Source organism: Ochotona princeps, chromosome 5, assembly GCF_030435755.1.
Source record: "Ochotona princeps isolate mOchPri1 chromosome 5, mOchPri1.hap1, whole genome shotgun sequence".
Lineage (NCBI taxonomy): Eukaryota > Metazoa > Chordata > Mammalia > Lagomorpha > Ochotonidae > Ochotona > Ochotona princeps.
Genome location: NC_080836.1, coordinates 104001993 through 104026106, shown reverse-complemented (window position 1 = coordinate 104026106; position 24114 = coordinate 104001993). Strand labels below are relative to the sequence as shown.

At 53.0% G+C, this 24114-nt stretch overlaps 2 protein-coding genes across 14 annotated transcripts in view; both read right to left on the bottom strand.

Moving 5' to 3' along the window:
* The window catches only part of MROH2A (maestro heat like repeat family member 2A), a 30163-nt gene extending 15107 nt beyond the window's left edge, over positions 1–15056 (bottom strand). Inside the window, exons 1-20 of one of the 3 annotated variants that reach the window (XM_058665152.1) lie at positions 14937–15056; positions 14590–14771; positions 11730–11861; positions 11402–11564; positions 10748–10846; positions 9923–10074; positions 9519–9662; positions 8200–8238; positions 7932–8010; positions 7701–7814; positions 7378–7454; positions 6422–6541; positions 6076–6186; positions 4311–4458; positions 3436–3476; positions 2925–3066; positions 2601–2653; positions 2145–2252; positions 1434–1553; positions 952–1074 (exon numbers count right to left, since the gene is read on the bottom strand). In XM_058665152.1, the coding sequence (XP_058521135.1) occupies positions 952–1074; positions 1434–1553; positions 2145–2252; positions 2601–2653; positions 2925–3066; positions 3436–3476; positions 4311–4458; positions 6076–6186; positions 6422–6541; positions 7378–7454; positions 7701–7814; positions 7932–8010; positions 8200–8238; positions 9519–9662; positions 9923–10074; positions 10748–10846; positions 11402–11564; positions 11730–11861; positions 14590–14771; positions 14937–15018 (2229 nt within the window). In that variant the 5' untranslated portion in view covers positions 15019–15056. Of the gene's footprint in view, positions 1–951; positions 1075–1433; positions 1554–2144; positions 2253–2600; positions 2654–2924; positions 3067–3435; positions 3477–4310; positions 4459–6075; positions 6187–6421; positions 6542–7377; positions 7455–7700; positions 7815–7931; positions 8011–8199; positions 8293–9518; positions 9663–9922; positions 10075–10747; positions 10847–11401; positions 11565–11729; positions 11862–14589; positions 14772–14936 lie in introns of all 3 variants that reach the window. The other 2 variants (XM_058665151.1, XM_058665153.1) reach the window with 2 other exon arrangements.
* Positions 15057–19691: 4635 nt separating this feature from the next.
* The window catches only part of LOC101533137 (UDP-glucuronosyltransferase 1-6), a 181184-nt gene continuing 176761 nt past the window's right edge, over positions 19692–24114 (bottom strand). For all 11 annotated transcript variants that reach the window (XM_058665144.1, XM_058665143.1, XM_058665145.1 and 8 more), the window contains exons 3-5: positions 23575–23662; positions 23066–23285; positions 19692–20427 (exon numbers count right to left, since the gene is read on the bottom strand). In XM_058665144.1, coding sequence (XP_058521127.1) covers positions 20130–20427; positions 23066–23285; positions 23575–23662 — 606 coding nt within the window. In that variant the 3' untranslated portion in view covers positions 19692–20129. The remainder of the gene's footprint in view (positions 20428–23065; positions 23286–23574; positions 23663–24114) is intronic.

Genomic DNA, 24114 nt, shown 5'->3' with positions numbered 1-24114 from the left:
GGACAGCAAGAAGGACCATGCCTGGATGAGTCCATGGCCCCACAATCAAAGGAGCCACTGAGTTGGCTGACTGTGCTGCAAGTGACTGCGTGTAGGGTGCCATTTGTTCGTGCACCCATTCTTCATTCATTTATTCATTCACCTTTCTCGGGCACCACCTACACACCAGGCACTGCGTGGACACTCAGAGGCAGCACACGCTGCCCAGGACAGCTTCAGAGGAGCACCAAATGCTAAGAGCTGTAAGCAGGGGGTTGTGTGGAGAAGGCCTCTCCACAACTCCCCCATCCAGGGGCCTGCACCAGACCAAGCATGCATGAGGCCAGTGGTCCCCTGGAGCCACCCTGGGCCCTGCCCCGCTGCTGCTCACACCCCCTGAACAACCTCCAGGCAGGAGGAGGTGTTGAAGGCCAGCAATCCCATGGCGGGCAGGGAGAAGGAGCACCCCAGCCCATCATGCTGGGGGAGAGAAATCCTGGCCTCGGGTCTCGCCATGGGGAGGAGCCCGGGGCCATCTCTGGGGTACCCTTGGCGTTCCCCAAACAAGCAGACCCTCAGGTAAGGGTTCAAGTCCAAGGGCAAAGCCTACAGGCTCAGAAGCTCCAGGAGCTCCGCCTAGTAGCTCAGCCAACCTGTGGAACTGTGGTCTGAGGGCATCCCATCCCACAGGGCCATGGGCTGTGTCAGTCCAAATTCCGGCTCCTCCTCCACAGCTGGCCTTGTGCCTTCAGACTAGCTCTAGGTTTTCTCCCGTGCTACCATGGGAATTAAAAATCGCAACTCCTCCACCACCGCTGCCCACCCCCACACCAACACTGTCAGCTCGTGGGCAGATCTGTTCTTACAAGCAGTCCAGGTAGGCAACCCTGGGCACTGCCTACACAAGGCCTTCAGCTCTTGTGGGGCTGCGCAGGGCCCAGGACTCTGCATTCCCAACCAGCTGGTGCGTACCCGCCAAGCCCCAATCTGCCAGGACTGCTCCGACTCCTGGATCCTCTCTTCGAAGTCTTGGAGCACGTTCAGCACCGTCTTCACCTGGCCACGGGCACACAGGCCGAAGCACACGATCACACCCTGCAGGGAGACCCCGCGGCCAGGGTGAGGGCAGGGGCAGTGGCCCACACCAGCACGTAGCACACGCATGCCTGGCACAAAAACACATCCAGATATGTATTCATGCATGAGCACACACACATACATATACATGTGTAAGGCATACATACATGAATATACCAGACATATACTCGCATGCATCCATGCAAGCACACACATATGTAAGTCATAAACACATACATTCAAGGTACACACGTGCATACTGCATACACACACAAGATGCACATCTACACAAAGGCACATGCAGGCATATACACGTGTTCATGAACTCATGGGGCCCTGAGGGCCCTGCAGACAGCAGGGAGCTGAGGCATCCTCACCTCCCGGTCAAAGTCGTTGCTGTAGTCTGTCTTGTACAGCAGTTCCAGCAGCAGCACCTCGACCTTGTCGGCCTCCAGGCCCATGGCCAGGGTGAAGCCCAAGGCCTGGTACAGAAAGCCCTGCGCAGCACCACAGAGGAGGGCTCAGGCCTCCCAGTCCCACTCCCACTCCCCTGGGAAAGTTCTTACTAAGGAGTTGCGAGATGGTGTGTGTTCCTTAGCTAATATGTGCTTTGCAACTGCTTTCTCCAATTGTGCAAATTGTCTTTTTGCATTTCATTTTTTAAATTATGTACAATTTATTTTTCTTCTCATCGCTTTGAACTTTTTGTTGTCTATTATTTACTTTCAAGTCAGAGTTAGGAAGAAACACAGACTTTCCACTACTGGTTCACTCCGCAGGTGCCCACAACGGCCTAGTCTGGGCCAGGCCAGAACTGAGCTTCAGCCAGGCCTCCCAGGTGGCCAGCAGCACTCCAAGCACTTGGGCCATCCTCTGCTGATTTCCCAGCTGCATTAGCAGGGAGCTGGATGGGAAGCGGAGTAGCTGGGACTTGAACAGGTGCCCATATGGAATGTAAATACCCACAAGGTAGGCCTTGTGGTGTTAAATTTAAGATGAGTTTGCCCAACGCAGGACTGCTCTGGTTACAGACAGCGTGGCCCTCTCCAGCCCCTCCTGGAAGTTGCCTCGTGGTCTGTGGGGCCTACCTTCTCCACAGAGGGGCTGTCAAAGCTCTCCATCTGGTTGTTGAGCTCTTTGCTCAGGCGCAGGCTCCAGGTGGAACCCTGGGTCTTCTTGAGGGAGCTTTTCAGAAACTGGGGAGACAAGAGACACTGGGAGGAGGGGCTGCAGCTTCCCAGCCTTACACTAGCTGGGCCCTAGGAACGGAGTATGACCCTGCGTGAGTGCTGGGGGCCCTCACCCCCATCTCTAGATGTCTCTGCCCTACTGCATGCTAACAGTCTGTGGCTTTGCTGGCTGTGGAGATGGGGGCCACTCCCTGCTGTGTTCTAGGCATTCGACTCCACAGGCAGCAGGCTTACTCTCCCAGGTGTCCCTGCTGTTGAGAACTGTGGAGGTCATGGCCATGTCGTCGCCAACAGCTGGGGCCATGTCCTTCAGCGGCTGCTAGCCTCCCATCTCCCCCCAGGTCAGACGTGTACCTGGAAGAGCTTGTCCTCCCAGGCCTTCTGGTTCCAGGTGAACTCAGTGTGCTCTGCAGAAGCGCACATGTGGAGTCATATATCGGGTTCCTCCCGCTGCTGCCCGTGGGGATCAGCTCCTTACCTGGGCACTCAAGGGCCTTTGTGCACAAGCCCAGTACTCACAGCAATTTCCTCCCTCCCTGCCTCCCTCTCCTACCCCAAGCTACTCAGTCAACCCAAAGACCTGCATGGACGCTACAAATCCACCCTGCGCCTCAGCTCCCACTTTGCAATTATACGATTGGTTCCCCCGTGGGAGTATCAGGGTGAGCGGATGTTCACCTTCCAGGTACTGCACCAGCAGAGGGATTTCCTTCTCCCAGATGTCAGCCATGAAGGGCACGATGCTCGGGCTCAGCGTCCTCAGGAGGTTGAGCATGGCTATCCCGCGGCCCTCCCCCTTGTAGGGTGACGACATCAGCACCTACCAGGTGCCAAGGTTCCCATGGAGCAGGGGCCGGGCACTGCTGTCCCTCATGGACACAGGGAGGCCCTTACCAGCTGCATGGCTTGCAGGCTGAGCCGCCAGACCACCTCTTCTGTCTCCCTCCCTGGGGCTTGGTCTGGGGACACTTAGGGCACAGGGACCTCCAAGCAGATTCAGCTGTCCAAGTCCCAGCTGTCAGAGCAAATTGCCTAAGCCACCTGTATCCACAAGTGCTGCCTGGCACTTGGCGCACTCCATCCTGCCAAATGTCCAGCTTTCTTATGGGTGTTCCCTGGGTCCTGCCTCCCTCTGGGACTCTGGAGATGAGGAGCTCACAGAACAGACTCACAGAGCAAGGCCACTCACCAGAAGACGGGCCAGCAGCTTCTGAGGGGTGGGCAGCTCCACTGAGGAGAAAAGACACCACTCCCATTGGGGCTGCCGAGCACAACCCCACTATACCCCTAGAATGGAGAATGGATACTGCCTTCTCCTGGGCTCATTCTGGAAAGAGGGGAGAGCTGGGTTGGGGTCCAGCAGGTGCAGAAGCTCAGACTACGCCTATGTGCTTTGGGGGCCAAGAGTTGCCATGGTCATGTCTTCCTTCTGCTGTGAATCTTGGCTTCTGCCAAGCCACTACAGCCTTATGGCTTCTCCCTCATCTCTGTCTGCAGCTCTGGGGGAATGGACCCCCACCCTGTCCTGTGCTTGGCCAGGTGAGCAAGAGAGGTACAGGATCTGGGAGAGGTTCAGCATCACTGTGTGTGGGAGAGGTGTGAGAGAGCCACTAGAGGGGTGTGAGGGAGCCATGAAAACCTTTCCAGAATTCCCTACCTCTCTGGGTTGGCGAGCCTCCCTGCCTCACCTGTATATGTAGCCAAGAAAGCCAGGGAGGGAGGGAAGGAAGGGATGAAGTGACATCGGGAGTGGTGGGTGGGCTCAGGGAGATCCGAATCCCTGGTGTTAATGGGGCCCACTCCAGGGTGGAGGTGGGCATATGCCCCTGGCTGGCCTAGAGGGGCCAGTGGGAGCAGAGGACCAGAAAGCCCACACAGGGAGAGAGGCCAGGCCAAGAGTGGCAGGACCGCAGGCTGTATGTGTACATGACTTCAACCCCTCCCCATGCTGGACAAGTGTAGATAGGTGCTGGGTGGACCCTGGAGAAGGGGAAATTGGGGGTAACTCGGGTGGGGGACGGACACTGAGGAGCCGCCAGCATGCCGGCACAGGGGGCTGCCCACCAAGCTCGCTCTTGCCAGCCACGCCGGCCTCTGCGTCCTTGCCGTGCAGCTGGCGCTCGGCCAGGTTGGTGAGGCTGATGCAGATGGGCGTCAGGGCCTCCGTGTAGTTTGTCTCCACGATGTAGCACAGGAGCCTCATCCAGAGCTCCTGGGCGGGGGTCAGGAGGGCAGAGGGAAGGGGCCCAGGATGAGCCTGCAGGGCCCATGCAGGGGGACCAGGAAGGCCCCTGCCCTTCTTCCCCACAGCTGCCCCTGACCCTATCGCAGCCCTAAGCAGGCTCTAAGCCCACCGCAGTGCTTGCCAGGATGCGCAAATGGTGCCCAGCTGATAGAGTTGGTATTAGCCCAATCCTGCTTTGTACCAGGCCCAACTGTGCACCCACCATAGCCTTATGCCCATGGTCCCACTCTGACCCCAAATCCTCTGGAGAAGGGCATCTTGAGCAGGTGACAGCCAGCAGTCACAGGTTCATGAAACTAGACACTAATCTAGGTGTGGCTGAGAAGGATTCTCTGGAGTCATGACAAGAACCCACCACCCATGAGGGAGGTCCTCCTCCATTGGGAGGGTCCTCGTGTGGTCAGGTCAGAGGCCCTGCCAGCAAGGAGGTCCCCAAGAGAGGATGATGTTCTCCTGGTCACATTGGCACCTCCTGCCTCTGAGTTTCAGCCTCATGAACTGCTGCGTGGGCATGAGCCCAGTTGCTTGAGATGGACCAGTTTGGAATATCTTCTGATTGATCAGCACAGATGGTTGAGGCTGTATCTGCTTGTCGGGTCCTTGGCCGACCATTCGACACCCCCAGCCATGATTCCCTTCCCCTACCTGTGCCTATAAGTGAGACCCCTGTGCTACCAACACGCAGCTGCAGTGGCTAGACCCATGCTCCCCAGCAAGACCTGAATCTCCCAGCTCCTGGTTGCCCACAAGGGAGCATCATTGCAGAGGCCAAGGGCATTTCATCCTGGCCCCTGCTGCATCACAACTGCAAGGCTTTGAGAAAGATGACCACATCCCTTGCCTACCTTCAGCTTTGTCATCCACAGAACTCTGACACAGTCAAATCAAGGAAACCCAGGAAGCTGACGGGCTCATTAGGAAAGCTGGGTGAGCCTGCCCGATGCGTACCTAGCGCAGCCCGAGCCACGTACAACTTCCCCATACACAGCAGCTATCGGTCTTCTCACTATCTCTGCCGCGTCTATGACCGGCCACAGGACAGGGAACACCCAGGCTCTGTCACTCTTGCTAGGATGCTCTGTGTTCCACTTCTCCTGCCTTCCGGCCATCTCATGTTCACTGCAGTTAAACTGGACACATTTTGTTCTTCTATAGCCTCTGCTCTTGTCTTTCCCACAGCAGGAACTCACTGTAGCATTAAATTGTGAAAAATCTCTTCTCGACAAGCACGTGCAGCCCTGAGCTGAAGGGATTCCGAGGGAATAGACACAGACCAGACCATCAGACCTGGTGGGCACCACACACTGCCTTAGTGCTCCAGGGGACAGAGGAGGAAGGCAAAGTCCCCATCGAGGACATGGCTGTGGGGCTGGGACCCTAAGGACAAGCACTCCACACAAGGAAGCAGAAGACCCTCCTAGGCAGGCAGGACAGGGGGCTGCAACACGCAAAGACAGCACAGAATTCCAGGCATGCTTGTTCTTCCCGCCCCTTCCCTTCCACCCCCCAATTCCCCAGCCTGGCGTAGCACAGCCCACGGCCACCGGCTCCAGGGATGAGACCCATGGCAGAGTGCACACTCACATTGCTGGTGCCGCTGACCAAGGATGTGATGACCCTCACCGTGTCCATGGTCACCTTGTGGACCATCTTCTCCTCCAAGTCCCTGTGACACGAGCTCTCGCGGCAATTGGTCTGAAGACAGAATGGGGCAGTCAGGGAGCCCTCCCTGTGGACCACTTGTTGTAGTCTTGGGGGTCTGTAGGCCACTCAGAGTCGTGTGCGTGTGTGTGTCTGTGTGTGAGTGTCTCCCTTTTGTACTTCTGCTGGGAGCAGAGCAAGCGACAGTCTCCACCCCGCCCCCCCCCGGTGCTTTAGAAGCCATTTCCGAGGCCCAGCTGCTCCCAGCATTCCACATGCAGCCACTCACCAGCTTGTACGTGGATAAGGTCAGCTGCACTGACACGTACTTCAGGCCCCAGCCCTTGATCCTGTCCTGGTAGCCAGACAGAGCCAGCTGGCTGATGATGCGGAGAATGGCCATCCTCACCTGGGAGGAGGCATTGGGGTGGGGGAGGACAGGGTCAGGACCTGCTCTGCCGGAGGGCTGGATTCCAGGACAGGGGCTCAGCACCTCACAGCCAGACAGGAGTTTGGGGTGGTTGGGGCTAGAAGGAGCCCTGGGGTCCACCTGTCTCCTGCCCACTCTGGCCCCACCCTGGCCTCACAGGATGTCCCGGGGCAGCACACCCATGGGGACCTCACGGGAGCCGTTCAGAGACACACAGCCAACATACCAGCTGCTCTGCCCACCAGCCCCCACGCAAGGGGCGTCCCTCCCTTACCCTGGACCCTGGGACTCACTACACAGGGGAAGCCAAACAGCAGAACTAGACACTTCTTTCGCCCAATGTTTCCTGGCTTTGGAGACTAGGCTCTGGCTCAGCCTCCATCTAGCCCTTTCTCTGTCCCATATTCCTCACACTCATGATGCATCTTTCAGTAGCCAGAGCCAGGGCTGCCCCCACCCTAAGCTGACCACCATCGCTGTGGAGCCCGGGACTGGGGTTCACAGCCTTTTGGGGATGGAGGAATGACAGAAGGGGTGGAGTTCCTTCTCGTCTACCCAGGTGTAACAAAGAGCTTGGAGAGCGAAAGCCACCATGTGGTGGCTGCTCTTCCATCCTTGGGATGTCTCCTGCTCCTGTTGAGCACCAAGGGCCCAGGCAAGAGCAGGACTCCTGCATTTATGGGCCTCCCTCTCCCACAGCCCCACTCAGGACTGGGCCAGAAGCCAGGGTCCCCTTCACATGTCTCCACCCCACCCAGCTGGCTCCTCAAGAAAGGTCCCGGCCCCATGCCCCTGCCAAGCATCAGCCCAGGTACCTTGGATCTGGTATCAGAGAGAGTGTTCTTGACGACGCGGATAGCCAAGCAGATGGTCCTGATGTTCATTTTGGGCTCTGCAGGAGGTGGTGGGCCGGGAGGGCTGTGAGGACGCAGGGTTCGCCCTGGCCCATCCGGTTCTCTCTTCTCTGACTTCTCCCAAGTTCAAGACCTCTTTCCTAGGGTCTGCCCAGGCCAGGCTCCCCCTCACAGCCTCCCCACAGCCCGCTGCTGCAAGCCAAGCCTGGGACTGTCCCCAAGGGCTCTACAGTGACAGTGCCCGCCCACCAAGCTGCATCCAGAAGGAGGAAGCACTGGCTCACCACTGGTGCCAATCATAGCCCTGATCAGGTTCAGGGTGCCTACACGTATGGCCTCCTGGCTTATCTCCATCTGGCCGAAGAAGAATTTCATCAGCTCCTTGGGGTAGGAGTGAGCTGCAGGAGCAAGGATCCTTCTGTCATGGCCCCTGTGCCGTGGGGGCCAGCACGGCCCGCAGTGCCCTTCACCTCCCACCCGGCAGCCCTGGGAGTGTCCCCATGGCAGAGGCTCACCCAGGGCTACGAAGCAATGCACGATCTCCACCAGGTTCTGGCTGCTGAGCTGATGCTGGGCTGGGGCCTTGGTGCATACCTGGGTAGCGGGGCGTGCAGGGAGCAGTGTGGGAGGTCAGAGGGCACAGACCACACTGGGGACTGCACAGCTCCAACAACCCAGCTGAAGGTGGGAGGCGCACCAGAGGGGCAGGTGCTGGCCCTCCTTCTCCCTGCATCCCACACAGCCCAACCCCTGCAGACCCCGCCCTGAGCCAGCTAGGTTTACCTGCGAGTGGAGTTCTGCGAAGACGGGCTGCAGTTGCATCTGTGGGATAGGGGTGTGAGTGGAGACCGACATCTCCAAGATCTGCCTCAGGACCTGCAATGGGCAGGCAGATGGTGACGGGCAGCCATCTATGGACTCAGGGTCAAACCCTAGACCCTTGGAATGCAACTGGGTCCTTTGGGGGTGGTTAGACCTGCTGAGTCAGTACTACCTTTCCATCAGCCCCACCTGCTTCCCATGTGTCAGAGCTGCTGAGTCAGCACTGTGTTTCCACCACCCCCAGGTGCTTCCGGTGTGCAGCAAAGTGCAGGAAATACCACCCCAAGCCCCCGAGCCTGGCATTCAAGCCCTTTTCACTTTCTTTCCTATTCACCTGGATTCCATTCTTCAGCAGGAATAATGTGCAGGGGAGCAGGTGTTTGCCCCATGAGCTAAGAAACTATTGAGAGGCCAGGGACACAAAGCAGAGTTCCTGGGTTCCACCCTGTCTCTAGTCTCCTGCAACTTTGGTCCCTGGGAGGCAGCAGTGATGGCTTAAGTGACTGGGCTCCTGCCACCCACACGAGAGGCCCACACTGAGTTCCGGCATATATAATGCTGCTCAGGTGGTTCTCTAAGCCTGCCATGCTCCTTTCTGCTCCTTACTTTTGTGCCTGAGGAGTGGCGCCTTCAGGCATCGTTACCAGTCACATCTACCAGGACATGCCCCAACCAGGGCCCCACCAGTTAAAGCGTAGTGTGGACAGGTCAGCTCCCTAGAGTGCACCCCAAGTTCATCTCCAACCGGAGCCTTAGAATGCGGCCTTGCTTTGAAACCAGGTCTTACGTCTTAAGCTGAGAGCATGTGGCTCTCAGTCTAGTGTCCAGTGTCCTGGAAAGGGATAAAGACGACACAGGGAGGCAGCCCTGGATGACAGATGGAAGCACAAAAGGTGCAGCTCAGTCCAGGAGCACCTGCTGCCCCAGGCAGCCGGAGGGGACAGGAAATGTGACATCCCTGGGGCCTTCAGAGGGAGTGCGGCTTGGACCTCTGACCCTGGAATACGGTGAACATAAGCACGCATGATTGCAGCCCCCAGGGTTGAGGTTCTTGGTTAGACCAATCCACCTGATATAGCCACCAAGGCCTCTGCTACCTGTCTGCCTGGGACAGTAGCAACCCTACAGTTGCCAGGCCCTAGCCTCATCATGGGGCACAGAGGTCAGGTGTGCCTGCATCATGTCAACACATCTGCCGTCACTGCATCCAACCAGACAGGAAGCCTGCGCCCCAATTCTCACCACCAACACTCCTGAGCATCCTGCCCCATGGCCCTCACCTGTGTGATGAAGAGGGCCTCCAGACTGCCCTGGTACTCAGCCAGTAGCAGGGGGATGTAGTCATACACCTGCTCCCGCAGATCATCATTGGGCAGGAGGAGGCCCAGCATGGGCTTCAGTGACTTGATGACGCCCAGCTTCACCTGCCATAGGAAATGGGGCCATGGACTCGTTCCCCAGGCCACCCAGCTAGCACTCACACATGGACCCAAGGCCATGGGACAGAAGGAGACCTTGGAAGTAGGGCCAGGCCTCCCCCAAGCTTCATAGGCAGTGCAGCATGGCCAGATGCCAGTTGGGAGGCCCACCTAGGCATCAGCTGGCTTGGAGGTATTCAACCTCCCTGTACCTCCTGGCCTGGGATCTCCCAGCATTCCCTGAAAAGGGCACATCAGCATCACACCTGGGGATTGTGGTGCCTCAGCCACACGGTCACAAAGTAGCGATACATGGGGAACAGCTTCAGAGCAAACTGGTCCTCTGTCATCACGGGGTACACACTGTCCTCCAGGTGCCGCAGGTAGAACTGGACTGTCTCACAGAAGGTCTCCATGGCTGCCAGCAGTGGAGAAAGGCAGTCAGGCTGGTGTGAGGGGGCAGAGCCAGGTGCCCCAGTCTGGACCCACCTTCTCTGGGAGAAGATGCTCCCAAGCTCCCAGAGGTAGCATGTGACCAGGCAGCAGGTAACCCTCTCTCTTCTCTTCCAACCCCTCTCAGCTCCCCAGTGTCTACTCTGCACAGCTAGGTGAGAGTTGAGCACATGCTGGTGTGTCAAGCCCTCCCTCCCCTTCAAGGACACAGGGTCAAGGGTATGGCTTAGAAACAGTCTCTCTCCCAGGTCCTGAGGACTCCAGGACAGAAGACATCACAAGTGTTTAGAATGTTTTGGGGTCAGATGATCACATGTCAATCACATCAAGTGTCTGCCCAAGGAAAGCCCAAAATGAAGATGCTTTCCCAGGTTCCCACCCCCGTGGGTGCCGCCTGCCTCTCTTAACTCCTAAACTACAGGACAAGCCACACAGAGTCACAGTGGATTCTCCCTCTAAGCCACTTGTCACTCAGACAGCTAATCAGAGGCTGCATGAAACAGGAGACCAAGCAATTGTCCAGAAACCAATGAGTAATGTACCTCGTCTGGTGACCCCTGTACCTGCTCCTTACCCTGCTTCCTCCCTCCAGCACCCTGGCCAAGCCAGACTTGAGGGCTCAAAAGGGGCAAACGCACCATTACAGATCACCTGGCGTATCTTGGCTTCACTGGCGAGTCTCAGCATTGTGAATATGGTAGCCAGAGTGATGCCCATGTATGGCATGAACTCAAACACTGTGGGGTAGAGCGGGTGGGGAGATTGGAGTTGGGGCAGAGAAGGCACAGGGCAGAGAAGGTAAGTCCACTGCCCATCACCTCCAGCTCCCTATAGTCCAGAACCAGGGACCCCCTGGAGAGCCTGTCTGGGACCACAGAATGCGGTGTGGGCCAAAAACCAGAAAAGTGAGCTGGAGGTGAGTGAAGGGTAAAAGAGACAAGAAAAAAAGGGGAATGAGGGAAGGAGGGAAAGAGAAGGCAGAAGAGGCAACAGAGAGGAAGAAGGAAGGGTTTGCAGAGACAAAGAAAAGAAGGGAAGGAGGCTATGAGCTCCCAGGGTGTGTCCAGCCTCCAAGGTCACAGATCAGCCTCCATCAATGTTCTTGGATGCATGAAGAAAGTGGGAGGTGGTGGATGAAAGAGAGAGAGAAAAAGAGAGAGAGAGAGAGAGAGAGAGAGAGAGAGAGAGAGAGAGAGAGAGAGAGAGAGAGAAAGAGCCACCAGGGCCAACATCAGGCAGACAAGCACCAAGGGGCAGCACTGTGCTGGCCCAGACCTGAGGGCCACTCCTACCGTTGCCATTGGCCAGCTTGGCCAAGGTGACAATGACGAACTCCTCAGTGAGGTTGAGGGGCTTGAGGTGATGCTGCAGTTCATACATGACCAAGCTGAAGTGATTCCGGGACAGAGCCACCAGGGTGTCACTGGCCACTTCTGCATTCACATAGCCCTCCCCCTGAAATGTGGGGGTTAGTGTCGGGGGGCAGACAGAATGGGAGGGGTGGCCAATACTGCCCACCAGGCCTGCTGCTGCCTTCCCTCTCCCCACCAACCCCAACCAGGTATAGTCACCAGGTGACCAGGGTGACCCAAGCCCAGCCCAGCCCTTTGGCTCTGCTACCTCGGGGCTCTCCCTCATCTCTCGCGAGGCAATGGTCACCAGCCTCTGCACGCACTGCTCCTCCAGCTCACCCTGCTGCTGGATGATGTCCTGCAGGATGTTGTAGATGTTGACCTTGTGCTGGGAGGAGATCTACAACACAAGGGTGCTGGCTGGGGCTGAGGGAGAAGGGTTCCCGGCTCTGGGGTCCAGCTGCTCCCTGTTTCTTGGCCCCGTCCCTGTGCCCATGCTCAGGAGGCAGCCAGCAGTTCCCACACCCCAGCTCCCCCAACTCCAGCTCCTCTCCATGAGTTATCTGCCCTGGCTGTCACTCAGGTGCACCAAGGCGGGTGTCACGCTCTCCACACACTGGGCATTGCTGTCATTTATTTTTGTGTATTTTGTTTTAAGATTTACTTTTTTTACTTCAAAGTCAAAATTACTGAGAAAGGGAGAAACAGAGACAGGGTGAGACCAAGAGAGATCTTCCACTGGTACACTCCCCAAATACTTACTATGGCCAGAGCTAAGCTGGGCCTGTTTGGAGCCAGGAGTCAGGTGCTTCGGCATTCCCCGTGTGGGTGCAGGGGCCCAGGCAACTGCACCCTCCTTCACTGCTTTCCCAGGACATTAAGCTGGATCAGAATTGAAACAGCTGGGAAATACTGTGACCCATGTGGGATACTGGTGTTGCAGCTGGTGAATGCTACATTCCCATGCCAGCCCCACCATTATTTGCTTTTTAGAAGATTTATTTTTATTGGCAAGTCAAATATACAGAGAGAAGGAGAGACAGAAAGGAAGATCTTCCATCTGTTGATTCACTCCCCAAGTGGCCGCAAGAGCAGGAGCTGCGCCAATCTGAAGCCAGGAGCCTGGAGCTTCTTCCAGGTCTCCCACGTGGGTGCAGGGTCCCAAGGCTTTGGGTCATCCTCAGCTACTTTCCCAAGCTACAAGCAGGGAGCTGGATGGGAAGCAGGGCCACCAGGACATGAACTGGCACCCATATGGGATCCTGACACATGCAAGGCGAGGACTTAAGCTGCTAGAATACTGTGCTGGACCTGATCATCATTTATCTTTAATATTTATTTTTGATTATTTGAAAGTCAGAGAGAGGTCTTTCATTCATTAGTTCACTCCCTAAATGCCTGCAGCAGAACCAGGGTTGGGCCAGAACTCAGGATCCAGGCACTCCACCCGAGTCTCCTGTGGGTGGCAGAGGCTCCAGTAATTGAGCCATCACCCGCAGGAACCAGGCACTCCCATGTGGGATGCAGACATCCCAGCCAGCAGCTTGATGCTGTTTGGGGAAATCATCCAGGTGCAGGGAGACAGATTCCAGAAGCAGACACTCCAGTGTGAGCCTTGAGCTCCTGCGAGTTGGGCTCACAGGGAGGAGGGCAGAGGCCACTGGTCAGACACAGAGCTACCGCTGGACCAGAAGAAATATTTCCAGCATTTGATTCTGTGGAGGGCTGAGTACACAATGATGCATCACGTGTCTCCAAACAGCTGGGAGAGGGGATTTGGAATGCAGCCAACACTGACAAATGTTAATAATCTAAGGCAATGGGTGTGCTAACTGCCCCAGTTTGATCATTACACAATGTTTACACAAATGATCACATTGTATTCTGTAAATGTTTACAGCTTCTGCCTGTCAATAGAAAATATTGTGTTTGTGTTTGGAAGATGCTGCGTGGGGCAGCTGCATCCCTTGGAATGCCAGCTCCACTTCTGATCCAGAGTCCTGTGGATGCACGGAGGGAGGCCCACGGTGGTGGCTCCGGTCCTTGCCTCCCATGTGAGAAACGCAGACTATGTTTCATGCCCAGCCCTGCCTGTCACTGGCATTTGGGGAGTGAGTCCATGGATGGGTGGTCTCTCTCTCTCTCCCTCTCTTTCTCTCTAACTTTCAAATAAGTTTTAAAATGAATTTGATTTTTTTAATAAACTAATTTTATCTGTCTTTAAACAGATAGCCTTCAGAGAATATTTAGAGTCACAAGAGGCCAGTCATGAGTCTTGGAAGCTGGTAAAGCTGCCCCAGATGGCTGCAGACGAGTGTCGGGGGTTGTGTGGCCGGTGCGCTGGGATTTCTGGGCTCTGTGAGGCTGGGTATGTGCAATCCCCTTTGCTGCCTGCGCTGGGTCACAGCTCTGCAGAGAGCAGCAGCTGAGCGTGCGAAGGTTCCCTCCTCAGCTGGACAAACGCTGTTTGCCTGGTGCAGCAAATGAGTCTCTGAAGGCCAGGATCCCCATGTGAGAGACTGTTCACATCTTAGAATTTCCTTCAGTAAGGAATATGTCATCCCACAACCACATACCTGTTTGTTGACTGTTTATTGCTACCATTTACTGACTGGGGTCTGTCTATTAGCTATGCTTCTTATTTCTGTATTTCCTGGTGTTTTGCGATCTGGGGGACAGCTCCTGCTGTCAGCTCCAGGATGACCAAGATGTGCAGTCCAAGTGGACCAAGGCCCCAACAAGCCTACAACCTGTGCTCAAGCCTCCTCTTTCCCTGTGTCCTCACACCCAGGGCCCCCAGTTCCCCTGCTCAGCTACCAGGCAGATTCTAGACCACTGCAAGCCCCATCGAATCAGGAACCAGGGGAGGTGTTTTAATAAACCCCTCTAGGGTACTCAGGCACCGCATCAAGCCCCCGTCTTCTAAGCCCACCATGATCTCCAGCTTCACTTTGCATCCCTCCCTTTTACACACCTCAACAGATCCTTAGCAGTAAGAGCCTCTTCCTCTTGCCCTTCTCTGTGTCCTAGCACCCAGCGCCCAGCACCACAGCCTTCGCTCATCAGCACTAACTGGTGGATGCAGGTGGCTGAGCTCCCAGGAGGGATCCAAGGTGAGGTGGCCCTACCTCTGGCACCTGCAGGCAGCGGATGAGAGCGTTCATCACCACAGAAGGCTCTGTGGTGGCCTTCTCGGTGATGATCACTGAGGCCAGGGCCTTCCTCAGGTCCAGACCTGAGCCAGTCATGTCGGTCGTTGCTGGCTCGCTGTCCATGATGTTTAGGAGGTTTGTGACTTGCTGGAAAGTGCCTGAAACAAAGATTGCCATCCCAGGAGATGTTCCTGGCTTGCAATACACCTGTGTAGTTTTACCTTCACCTGCCATGTGATGTCCACTGTGCAGATGAGAGACACTGAGGCCCAGGCTGAGACCAAGATGGGACAAGAATGAAGAGATGGGCGTGACAGACTTACCAGTGTGATCTAATTCAAAAGGTTCTGGCTCCTCTATTTCTTCCGGAGTATCTTCTTTGGAATCTAAAGCTACTTCCGTCATCTCCTCCTCAAGCTCTTGGAGGTAAAATGAGATTTGTGAAAGACTTGGGGTGACAACGGAAGCTACGGTGATCCAAGTTGCCCACATGTTTGTGGAAGCCTTTCCCCTTGACCATGGGCAGAAGCTGAGATTTGGTACTGGTCAACTGAATATGGCGAAAATGATAGGAGTTCCCCCCACTCCATAAGACTCCATAAGACTCCATCTTAGCAGACTAGACACCATTCTGCCAGACTTGAAAAGCAAAAAGCTGTGATACAAACTGACTATGGAGGAACTCTGTGCAAGGAACTTGGTCCTGCCACCATACAGAGCTGAACTAAGCCAAAAGTCTTGTGAGCTTGGAAGAGGACTGGGGCCTTAGAAAGCAATGCAGCCCAGCCAACACCTTGCTTGTCACTCCAGGGTCCTGGGCAAAGGACCAGCGGAGGCATGCTGGACTCCTGACCTCCAGATGTCATAGGCAATTAGGCCACAGCGATAGGTAGCTAATACCCTAAGCTAAGAAAAACATCCCTCCTTCCTTTCTAGGAAGTTAATGACTGATGAGAAAGCCACAGCTACAGCTCTCTCACTCCTCACAAGGGCCATCTGTAGAGCAACAATTTCTTGAGGGTTCATAAACACCAGCACGGAAGCCAACGTGGAGGATTACAAGCTCCACCCCAGATCCTTCCTTCTCCTGGCCCAAGGTCCTCCATCCCCAAAGTCCACTCCACAGTCCTTCATCATCCTGTGCTCTCTCCCTCCTGGGAACCCCTTGTTGAGCTCTTCTGGGACCCACATACTGACTATCCTCAGAGTCCTGTTCTGAAGGGGGATATAATAAACCACACAGGATCTTAGCCCAATCCAAGAGAAACGTGGACAGAGGTGACCCAGTTGTCGACATGTGACGGTTAGGCGACTCACAAGGACTGGCTCTCCTGACGGGGCAAAGACGCTACCAAGAGCCTCACCGTTAGTTCCTTGGAACGTTGGGAACCAACTGCCTCCCTGATGCTCTGTCAGCCCAGGCTTCAACTGCGTGTATGTGTGTGTGTGTGTGTGTGTGTGTGTGTGTGTGCGCACAAGAATGGGAGGGAAATGGTGTGAGTAGGGGCTGGTTCACAACCATGTCTCAGGAGTGTGCAGCCATATGGACCCAGGCTCAAGAGGCGTGGTCAAGACAGGGAGAGAGAAGAGGAGACAGCAGGGATGTCCTAGAGGGAGGACTGAGCCACTTGTAAGATTGTAGGGGTGCAGATTCCCACTGGTAGAATACTGAGAAGATAAAAGAACATCAAAGATATCTAAGAAAATAGGGAACCTGTTTTCTTAGATTAAACATGGGTCCAAAAGGATTTCTCTGTCACCTAAAGCTGAAAGAGATGTGGATCACATCAATAATTGATTGGAATGAGAAATGTTAGACTTGGGGAAGTCTCGCTACACGTTACCGGACTTAGAGCCATCCAGGTCCAAGAATGCCTAGTTAAAATTCCCACTTAAAATCTGCCTTTCTTGCTAAGTGTGAGTTCCTCTGCGTGGATACTTCTGACAACAGAAAAGTCATTGCCCTTGGGAACAGCTCTTTCGAGCTTGGTGGAATTCGGGTGCTTAGAAAATTGCTTTTTGCACATTGTGCCCAACACTTCTTCCCCGTAATATTCCTGCATTGTGCCAGGTTTGACTCTTTTTGGAGACACCCTAATCAACATGGTGCCCCTTTTTTCAGTCCTTCTATACTACCTCCTCCAGCTCCCCATTGGGCCTTCCAAAGATCACTCATGTCACGTGCTTGCAGTTCTGTTTCACATCCCCTCCACTATAGACCTACTGTGTGCAACCCAGCATGGCTTGCCATGTGGTTATGGATACAGGCCATAGGGCACAACATTGTCCTCTGAGAGGGTCTTCAGACTTAACACACGAAATCCCACAGATTTAGGGCCAGAAGTGAGTGTAGCAACTCCTATGTTACAAACACTTCAAAAGTTAATGAGTGAGAACAATCAGTCAGTATTGTTTACAAACACATGGCCTATCAGGTGGCTCTCCTGACCTGGACCTGTCCAGCCAAGCTTGACAAGTTACTCATGTGACCATTCTGTCAGCTGGAAAGGTGGCATGGAGGCTGGCTGTTGGCTGGCCAGTGGTTGAAGCGACTAGGGTGCTTGGGATCATGCAAAAGCGCTAGCCCATGATGTTCTCGTAGCAGGTGGGCAAATTTTCAAGCCTAGACTTGGAACAGCACCTTCCACTCACCATACCCTATCGACCAAGCCTGGTTAGGGTCATTCTGCACCAAAGGGGTGGAGAGCATAGTCCCCATGCAAACAAAAGTGTATATATATACACATACACACACAGAGAGAGGTATATGTGTATATATACATATATAGAATGTGTATATATATATAAATAGAAAGACTATATATAGAACACATAGGAAGTGCACACTCACATGACTATCAGGAGGGATGGAGAAAAGGGCCACTTTGTAGTACGCAGTGGGTGTGTGGGTCATTACAGCAAATGAGGGGCCTCTGAACACATATGTGAGAGGATATCACGATAATGAGGCTAGGGGAGCAAATTGCATTTCCAAAAATAAAAATACTTTTATTAGGCTCACAATTCATTCACAAAATCAGCCTCTCTACTATCGCTTTACTGAGTTTCCCAGCTCAGCTTCTATGGAAGCTAGCACAGACTCAAGAGAAGATGGGGGCTGGGCAATGCAGTATAACTGGTTAAGCCACTGCCTGAAATGCTGGCCTCCCATATGGGAACTGGTTTAATTCCCGGCTGCTCCACTTTTGATCCAGGCCCCTGCTAATGTGTCTGGGAAATGCAGCAAAAGATGCCTCAGGGGTCCAAGGACAACTGGTCCACAAGCTTGAGAAACACGGACCTGTAATCGTCACCACCATTTCGTGTTAAATGCTCTCCCACTTCTCGCCTATGCAGCACAGGCATGCTTGTTCACAATGGTACATTACAGGCTGCATGGGATCCTGGCTCTAAGCTGAGGGCACCTCTACGCCATGGTTTGAAGTCTCCAGAGTCATCTGCCCAGGTGGAATGCCTCTTCGGTGCAGTGGGGCCCTCCTCCAGACCACCAACATCTCTCTCTCCTGCAGGCTCTCTCTGACTTTCAAAGTCCTCTTTGTGACCCATTAGACATGCTAGGACATGAACACCAACCAGGAGCAGGTTTTGGCCAGAAGTGTTCAGGAACTCACCTACCTTATCTTGGGTGGGTCAGATCTCCGTTTTCTCCAGTTGCCCAGAGAGGCAGTGCCTGATGACCACCCCCACGCCTCTGCCACCAGTGCTTAGTTTAGGCTAGGCATTGGGGATGCTCTGATGCACTGCTCAAAGGCTTCTGGGTTGTCTTGGTCCTCACAGTGGCTTTGGGAAGTGGTGGGTCTTTAGGAGGTGGAGTTTGGACAATACGAAAGGAACCCAACCTGCTCAGCCTCCTTGTTGGGTGGCGGAATCTCTTTCTTTCTTGTGACACAGAAAGAGGGCCCTCATCAGAGCTTAGAGATGCCAACCTCCTGAACCTCCAAAGCTGCAAGCCAAATAAATCTATTTCCTGTGTACAGGCAGCCTGCCTTGGGTGACCTGTTACATTCATGGGTACACTTTATTTCCCAAGTAAATTCCTGTCCCTGAATCCCATCCTGGGGGAATCCCTTGTGAAGCACTTTCCATGCATGCATCCATACAAAGACAAAGCTGCTGAGGTGGTGTGTGACGCCTTGTGGTAGAAGACAGGGCTGGCTCAATCAGGTGGTGGGGGAAGTCGGCATCTCATCTGAGTGCCAGTGTGAGTCCTGACTGCTCCTTTTTCAATCCAGCTCCCTGCTAATGCACGTGGGAAAGCAGTGGTGTCTGGGTCCCGCACCAATGTGGGAGACCCAGAAGCTCCTGGCTTCTGTTTCAGCATGCCCTAGCCTTGGTCATTGGTCATTTCGAGGGTCAAGCAGCAGACAGAAAATCTCTCACTCTCTGTCTTACCTTCTCTTTAACTCTGCTTTTCAAATAAATACTCTTAAAACAAGTGATACTAAAACTGAATTCCTCTGGAAGTCATGGTTGAGGAAGTCCTGGTCTACCCAGGCCCTAATATGTCTCTCTTGATCACTCTGATTAAACTAAATGCTCTAAAAACATTGGGAGGACATTCACAGTAGAGGGAAGTGGCAAATGTCAGAAAACACCACACATGTCTCATACATCTCCAGTGTTTCCTAAGTCTATGCATTTGCCAAGCGAGCAGCAGTGGTTCTGTCTGGGAGATGGCACTTCTGGACTTTCCTGTTCCTGTGTGTATGTGTACAGATGTGTGCATGCAGAGAGAGAACATGTGTGAAATTCTGCAATGGTCTTGCATTATTTTTTGTGAGCAGAAAATATCATTCAATAAATAGATGTAACACCAAAAAAGAGAAAAGAAATCTAAGAAATTAAATTTATTAATAAAATTTGAGTTGTGAAAAACATCAAATACCCATGCCAAGCATCACAGTCTGGGATTTTCTCATATTCAGGTGCATTTGACACAATTACTGACGACCCGCTCAGGATCTGGCCTCCGTGCTTCCCAAGGTCGGAAAGCATACACCGCTCTCCAGCACTCCACACCTGCTCTTGAGTGTGCCCTAAATCTGCAGACGATGTCTTCTTCCAGCACTCAGGTTCTGAATGTAACTGACGGTGGGTCGTTGCTGGTGCAGGAGAAAGGGATCACCAAGGCTGGTGGCAGCCAGGCGGCGATGCTGACACAGGGGCAGCCAGGGGACCACCTCTGAGGCTCCGGCTCCACGCGAGGACCACAGAGCCCTCCACCGTCATGTAGCATCAGAGGGAAAACAAATGTGGTCCAGCTTGATGGTGCTGGAGGGGGCAGGGTACACAGTCAAGTACCTTCACCTACAGACACGACCAGCGATTAACTCAACTTCATTCAAACAACCAACCAGACAAAAATCGTGATGGGGATGTCTAATTTGTGGCAAAATATTTCATTCAAAAGAATCAAATGGATTTAACACTGACTCTGCACATTTGGAACTGGCTGAGGAATAGATGCAAACTTCACCCCATCTCCCTCCTGCTCCCTAATGTGTCTTGGACTTGTGAGCTTTCTTCACACGCCCCCTTTTCCCAAAGCATTTCCCACAGGCAAAGGCACAGCACTTAAAGGTGACGAAGGCCACGACCAGCACGATGGCCAGGAGGAAGCCGATCACATCCAGAGAGTGGTACTGGTACCAGGTGAGGTCATGGGCGGCAGGCCTCAGGTGTGGTGCCCCCTTGTGCCTCATCACGAACTCCACCCAGAACACGGCCAGGTCTAGCGGCTCCACGGGACGGTCCTTGTGAAGGCTGGAGAGGCGCATGATGTTTTCCTTGTAGCTGTACACAGAGAGACACGGTTGTGTCAGTGCTGGGAACAGCCGCAGCGATGAACCACCTCCCAGGACACTGCTTCTGGGTCGCAATGCTTCCGGACTTTTCAGTCTGGTTCCATCACAAGCAGAAACACACACACACACACACACACACACACACACAATGTTATCTATCTCTAAAAAGAAAGAAGTAGAGTATGAATTTAATGGATGAAGAAATGAAGATAGGATGGGGAGCCGGGAAAGGAAGGAAAGGCGGGAAGGAGGAAAAAAAAACCTAGATGTCAAATTGCTAATTTTAAAAGTGGCTGAGGGGCCAGCATTGTTGTGTCAATACCTTTTCCTGCAACACCAGCAGCCAACATGGGGCCGGTTCCACACGTCCTTGGCTGCTCCACTTCCAACTCCCTGCTAATACACCTGGGAAAAGCAGCAGAGGACGGCCCAAGTGCTAGGGCCCCTGCGCCCACACAGGAGACCCAGAAAGAAGCTCCTGGCTCCTGCCTTCATCTTGGCCCAGTCCTGCCTATTGTAGCCGTCTGGGGAGTGAATCAGCAAATAGAAGGCAGACGATCTCTCTCTCTCTTTTTCTGTCTCTATGACTTTTTCAAAGAAATAAACCATATTTTTTTTTTTTTAGAAAATGGATGAATCTTGCTTTTTAACTTTTCCCATTTCCTTTTTGTTGTTGGTTTGTTTTTAGAAAATTAGAGATTATATTTTCTTTGTATTAGAGCAAACAAATCAGAATTTTGCAGAAACACTTTATTATAAAATAAATAGTTTCACCTTTTTTGGCTTCCAAAAAAAAAAAATCACACGTGGTCAAAGCAAAACCTGCCTCTAAGTGCTAACTCCAAGGTGGCGACAGACTTGAATACAGTCATTGTACCATCAAGCCACCCCAGGGCTATAGCCAGTGTGAGGTGGTGTCTGCACAAGATGGATTCCTGTTTGTCCTGGAGAGTGCTGAGAGCTGGATCAGATCACCTCCATCCAAGATGTATTAGCGTCTACCCTTGGTATCGATGCACTAAGAGCAGCCAGGGCGAGGGGAAAAGAGAAGGAAAGAAAAGGGAGGAGAATAAGACCTCCTTTTTGGGACTAGTGAGGACCACTGCTTGACCCAGGCATGCCTGCACTGTTGCTTGGCTGTGTGGTGTACAAAGTAATGCTAGTGTCTGGCCAGGAATCCTGGGACATATCTTTGTTTTATGCAAGTCTTAAGACATATTTCCTTAGAATTTCATTCATTCAACATTTACTGAGCACCAATTATGGCTTCACTGCACGGTGATTTGAAATGTTTCCATTCCTCTTAATTTTGAGTTGGCACAGTCCCCATTCAGACTGCTGCAGCCATGGAGATACACAACCAGATGAAATTGATTCAGAAGTGAACAACAGAAGTCAGGCAACAGCCTGAGCTCATCAGAAACGATAGTGTGCGAGGAAGCCTCTATGTCAGTCACCTGCAGGTTCCCAGCAGTTACCTATAGCACTCAACAACCTGGCAGACTCATGCCAACAGCAAGAACCTGGAGAACAAGTGCTGTGGGCACAAGGGCAGGTGTCAGGTTTCACATGTCTGTCCGCGCAGACATGCAGAAGGAGTGACTGAAGGGCAGACTGGTGTTCCTTCCTAAGGGAAGCCCCAGTGAGGGGGTAGGGAGATGCTATGATGTGAACACGTCCCCAGGAGTCACGTGCCAGAACTCAATTCCAATGCAGGAGGTAACTGGGTTGTCAACAGAGACAGATGTTTTCTTCAGGGGACTGGATTAGCAAGACTGACCATCTGCGTTTGCTCTTCCACATACGCCTGCCTGCCCTCCCACTTCCCGGCCATGCTGGGATGCAGCACAAGACAAGGTCCTCACACATGCAGCCACCTAAGTAATGAGGTGATAAATCTATTCTCTGAAACACCAGTCTCACGTATTCTGACAGAGCAAGAAATGGGCTTGGACAGGGTGTCTGGCAGCTCCATAAACACAAGCACACATGCACAAATGCACACACACCATGGAAAAGCATGCCTATGCATGGACACACCCACAGATGACACATAGAAACACATCTATGTGCACACACACACACACACACACACACACACACACTGCTATTGGATGAAAGCTCCCAACAGCCATCCGTTCTTCCCAGACACTTGTGATGAGCATGACAGCAGAGCAACAAATTTCACGTGAAGACCATGTGATCCTGAACAATCTGTCTTTGCTTTCATTCTAAACCTCTGGTAACACATGACTTCCGCATTGGTTAAGTCCCACGGACAAAACTTCCCACAGGTTCCAGTTCTAGGAACAGCTGTACTTCTAGACCCCTGCTTTGGTTTTACTTTGTGGACTCCAAACTTCTTAAAATGGGGTACTATTCCCTTTGATTATCATGGTGATATTATTTTTTATAAACTGCAAATCATCCAAAGGAAACAAAATTTTAAGTACATTTTGGCAAATTATAAAGGAACTAAAGAATCCTTTCATAAAGTGTAGGATCGGTCAGCCAGATGATCTTATTTCTAAATCTAGACTTGCATGCATCTGTTTTCACATTGGTGTACTCATCACAAATGTCATGCCCAAAGCACAGGGGAGCATCGCCCCTACCTCATCCCTTACCTTTTGTCATTGATGACTTTTTTCAGGGCATTGGCTAGATCGTCGGAGGTCATTTCCAGGACGTTCAGGGTGATGCCAGCTCCGCGGGTCTCCATGCGCTTTGCATTGTCCATCTGGTCACCAAACAGGGGCAGCATCACCATGGGAACGCCGTTGCATATGCCTTCATAAATGCCGTGGGAGCCCGAGTGGGTGATGAAGGCACGCGTCTTGGGGTGGCCTGGGAGGAAGCATAGCAGGAGGGATGTCAGTGGTTACATCACCGTTTCCCAGTCTGACAGAGCAGATTCTGAATGTGCTGGGGGGGGCACTCTGTACTTCCTTTTGCAACCCAGGCAAAGTTGCACAAGAAAGTGGGGGCTGAGACACCCCACTAGACAACGAGGCGCCGTAGGACGTGGTGGCCGCACTGTTATCCGGCTCAACCCCATTCATCAGAACAGCTGTGCCTAGCCCAGTGTGCTAACTGCAGCTTGCTCTGACCTGCATGCCCAATCCTTCTGACATACCAAGCAGATCGTTTTGCGGAAGCCACTTGACAAGTATTGTATTCTTTGCAAGATTCGATGGTCGACTTCCGGTGTACCGCCACAGGACCTTGGCAGAGACAAATAAAACAAAACAAATCAAAAAACATTCAGAGTTTAAAGAAAGAATATATGACATTAAATACTTGCTACATTAGCTAGAAAGGTGGGTCCTCTCTGAATGCAGAAGGGTGAGTAGTGACCTGGAAGGCTTCCAAGGGCTTCCAACACCCTTAGTCTTGGAGGTTGGGTATAATGGTACTCTGGGGGAACCTGTGAAAATCCACCAAGAATGTGGTGCACTTATGAGGTCTTCCCATTTCTGCATTTCTAGAATAAGCCTGACTAATGAAAATGATGGATACAGAGCTGTAACAGCAGAAATACACAGAGTAGTAGATCCAGTGTCCCAACCAACAACTGTTTAAAGAAACAATCCTATTTAGTAGGAAGAAAGGAAATTAAGCCTATCCACTCTTTAAAAGAATTCTCCCCAGTACACATTCGGGTCTCTTAGAGAAA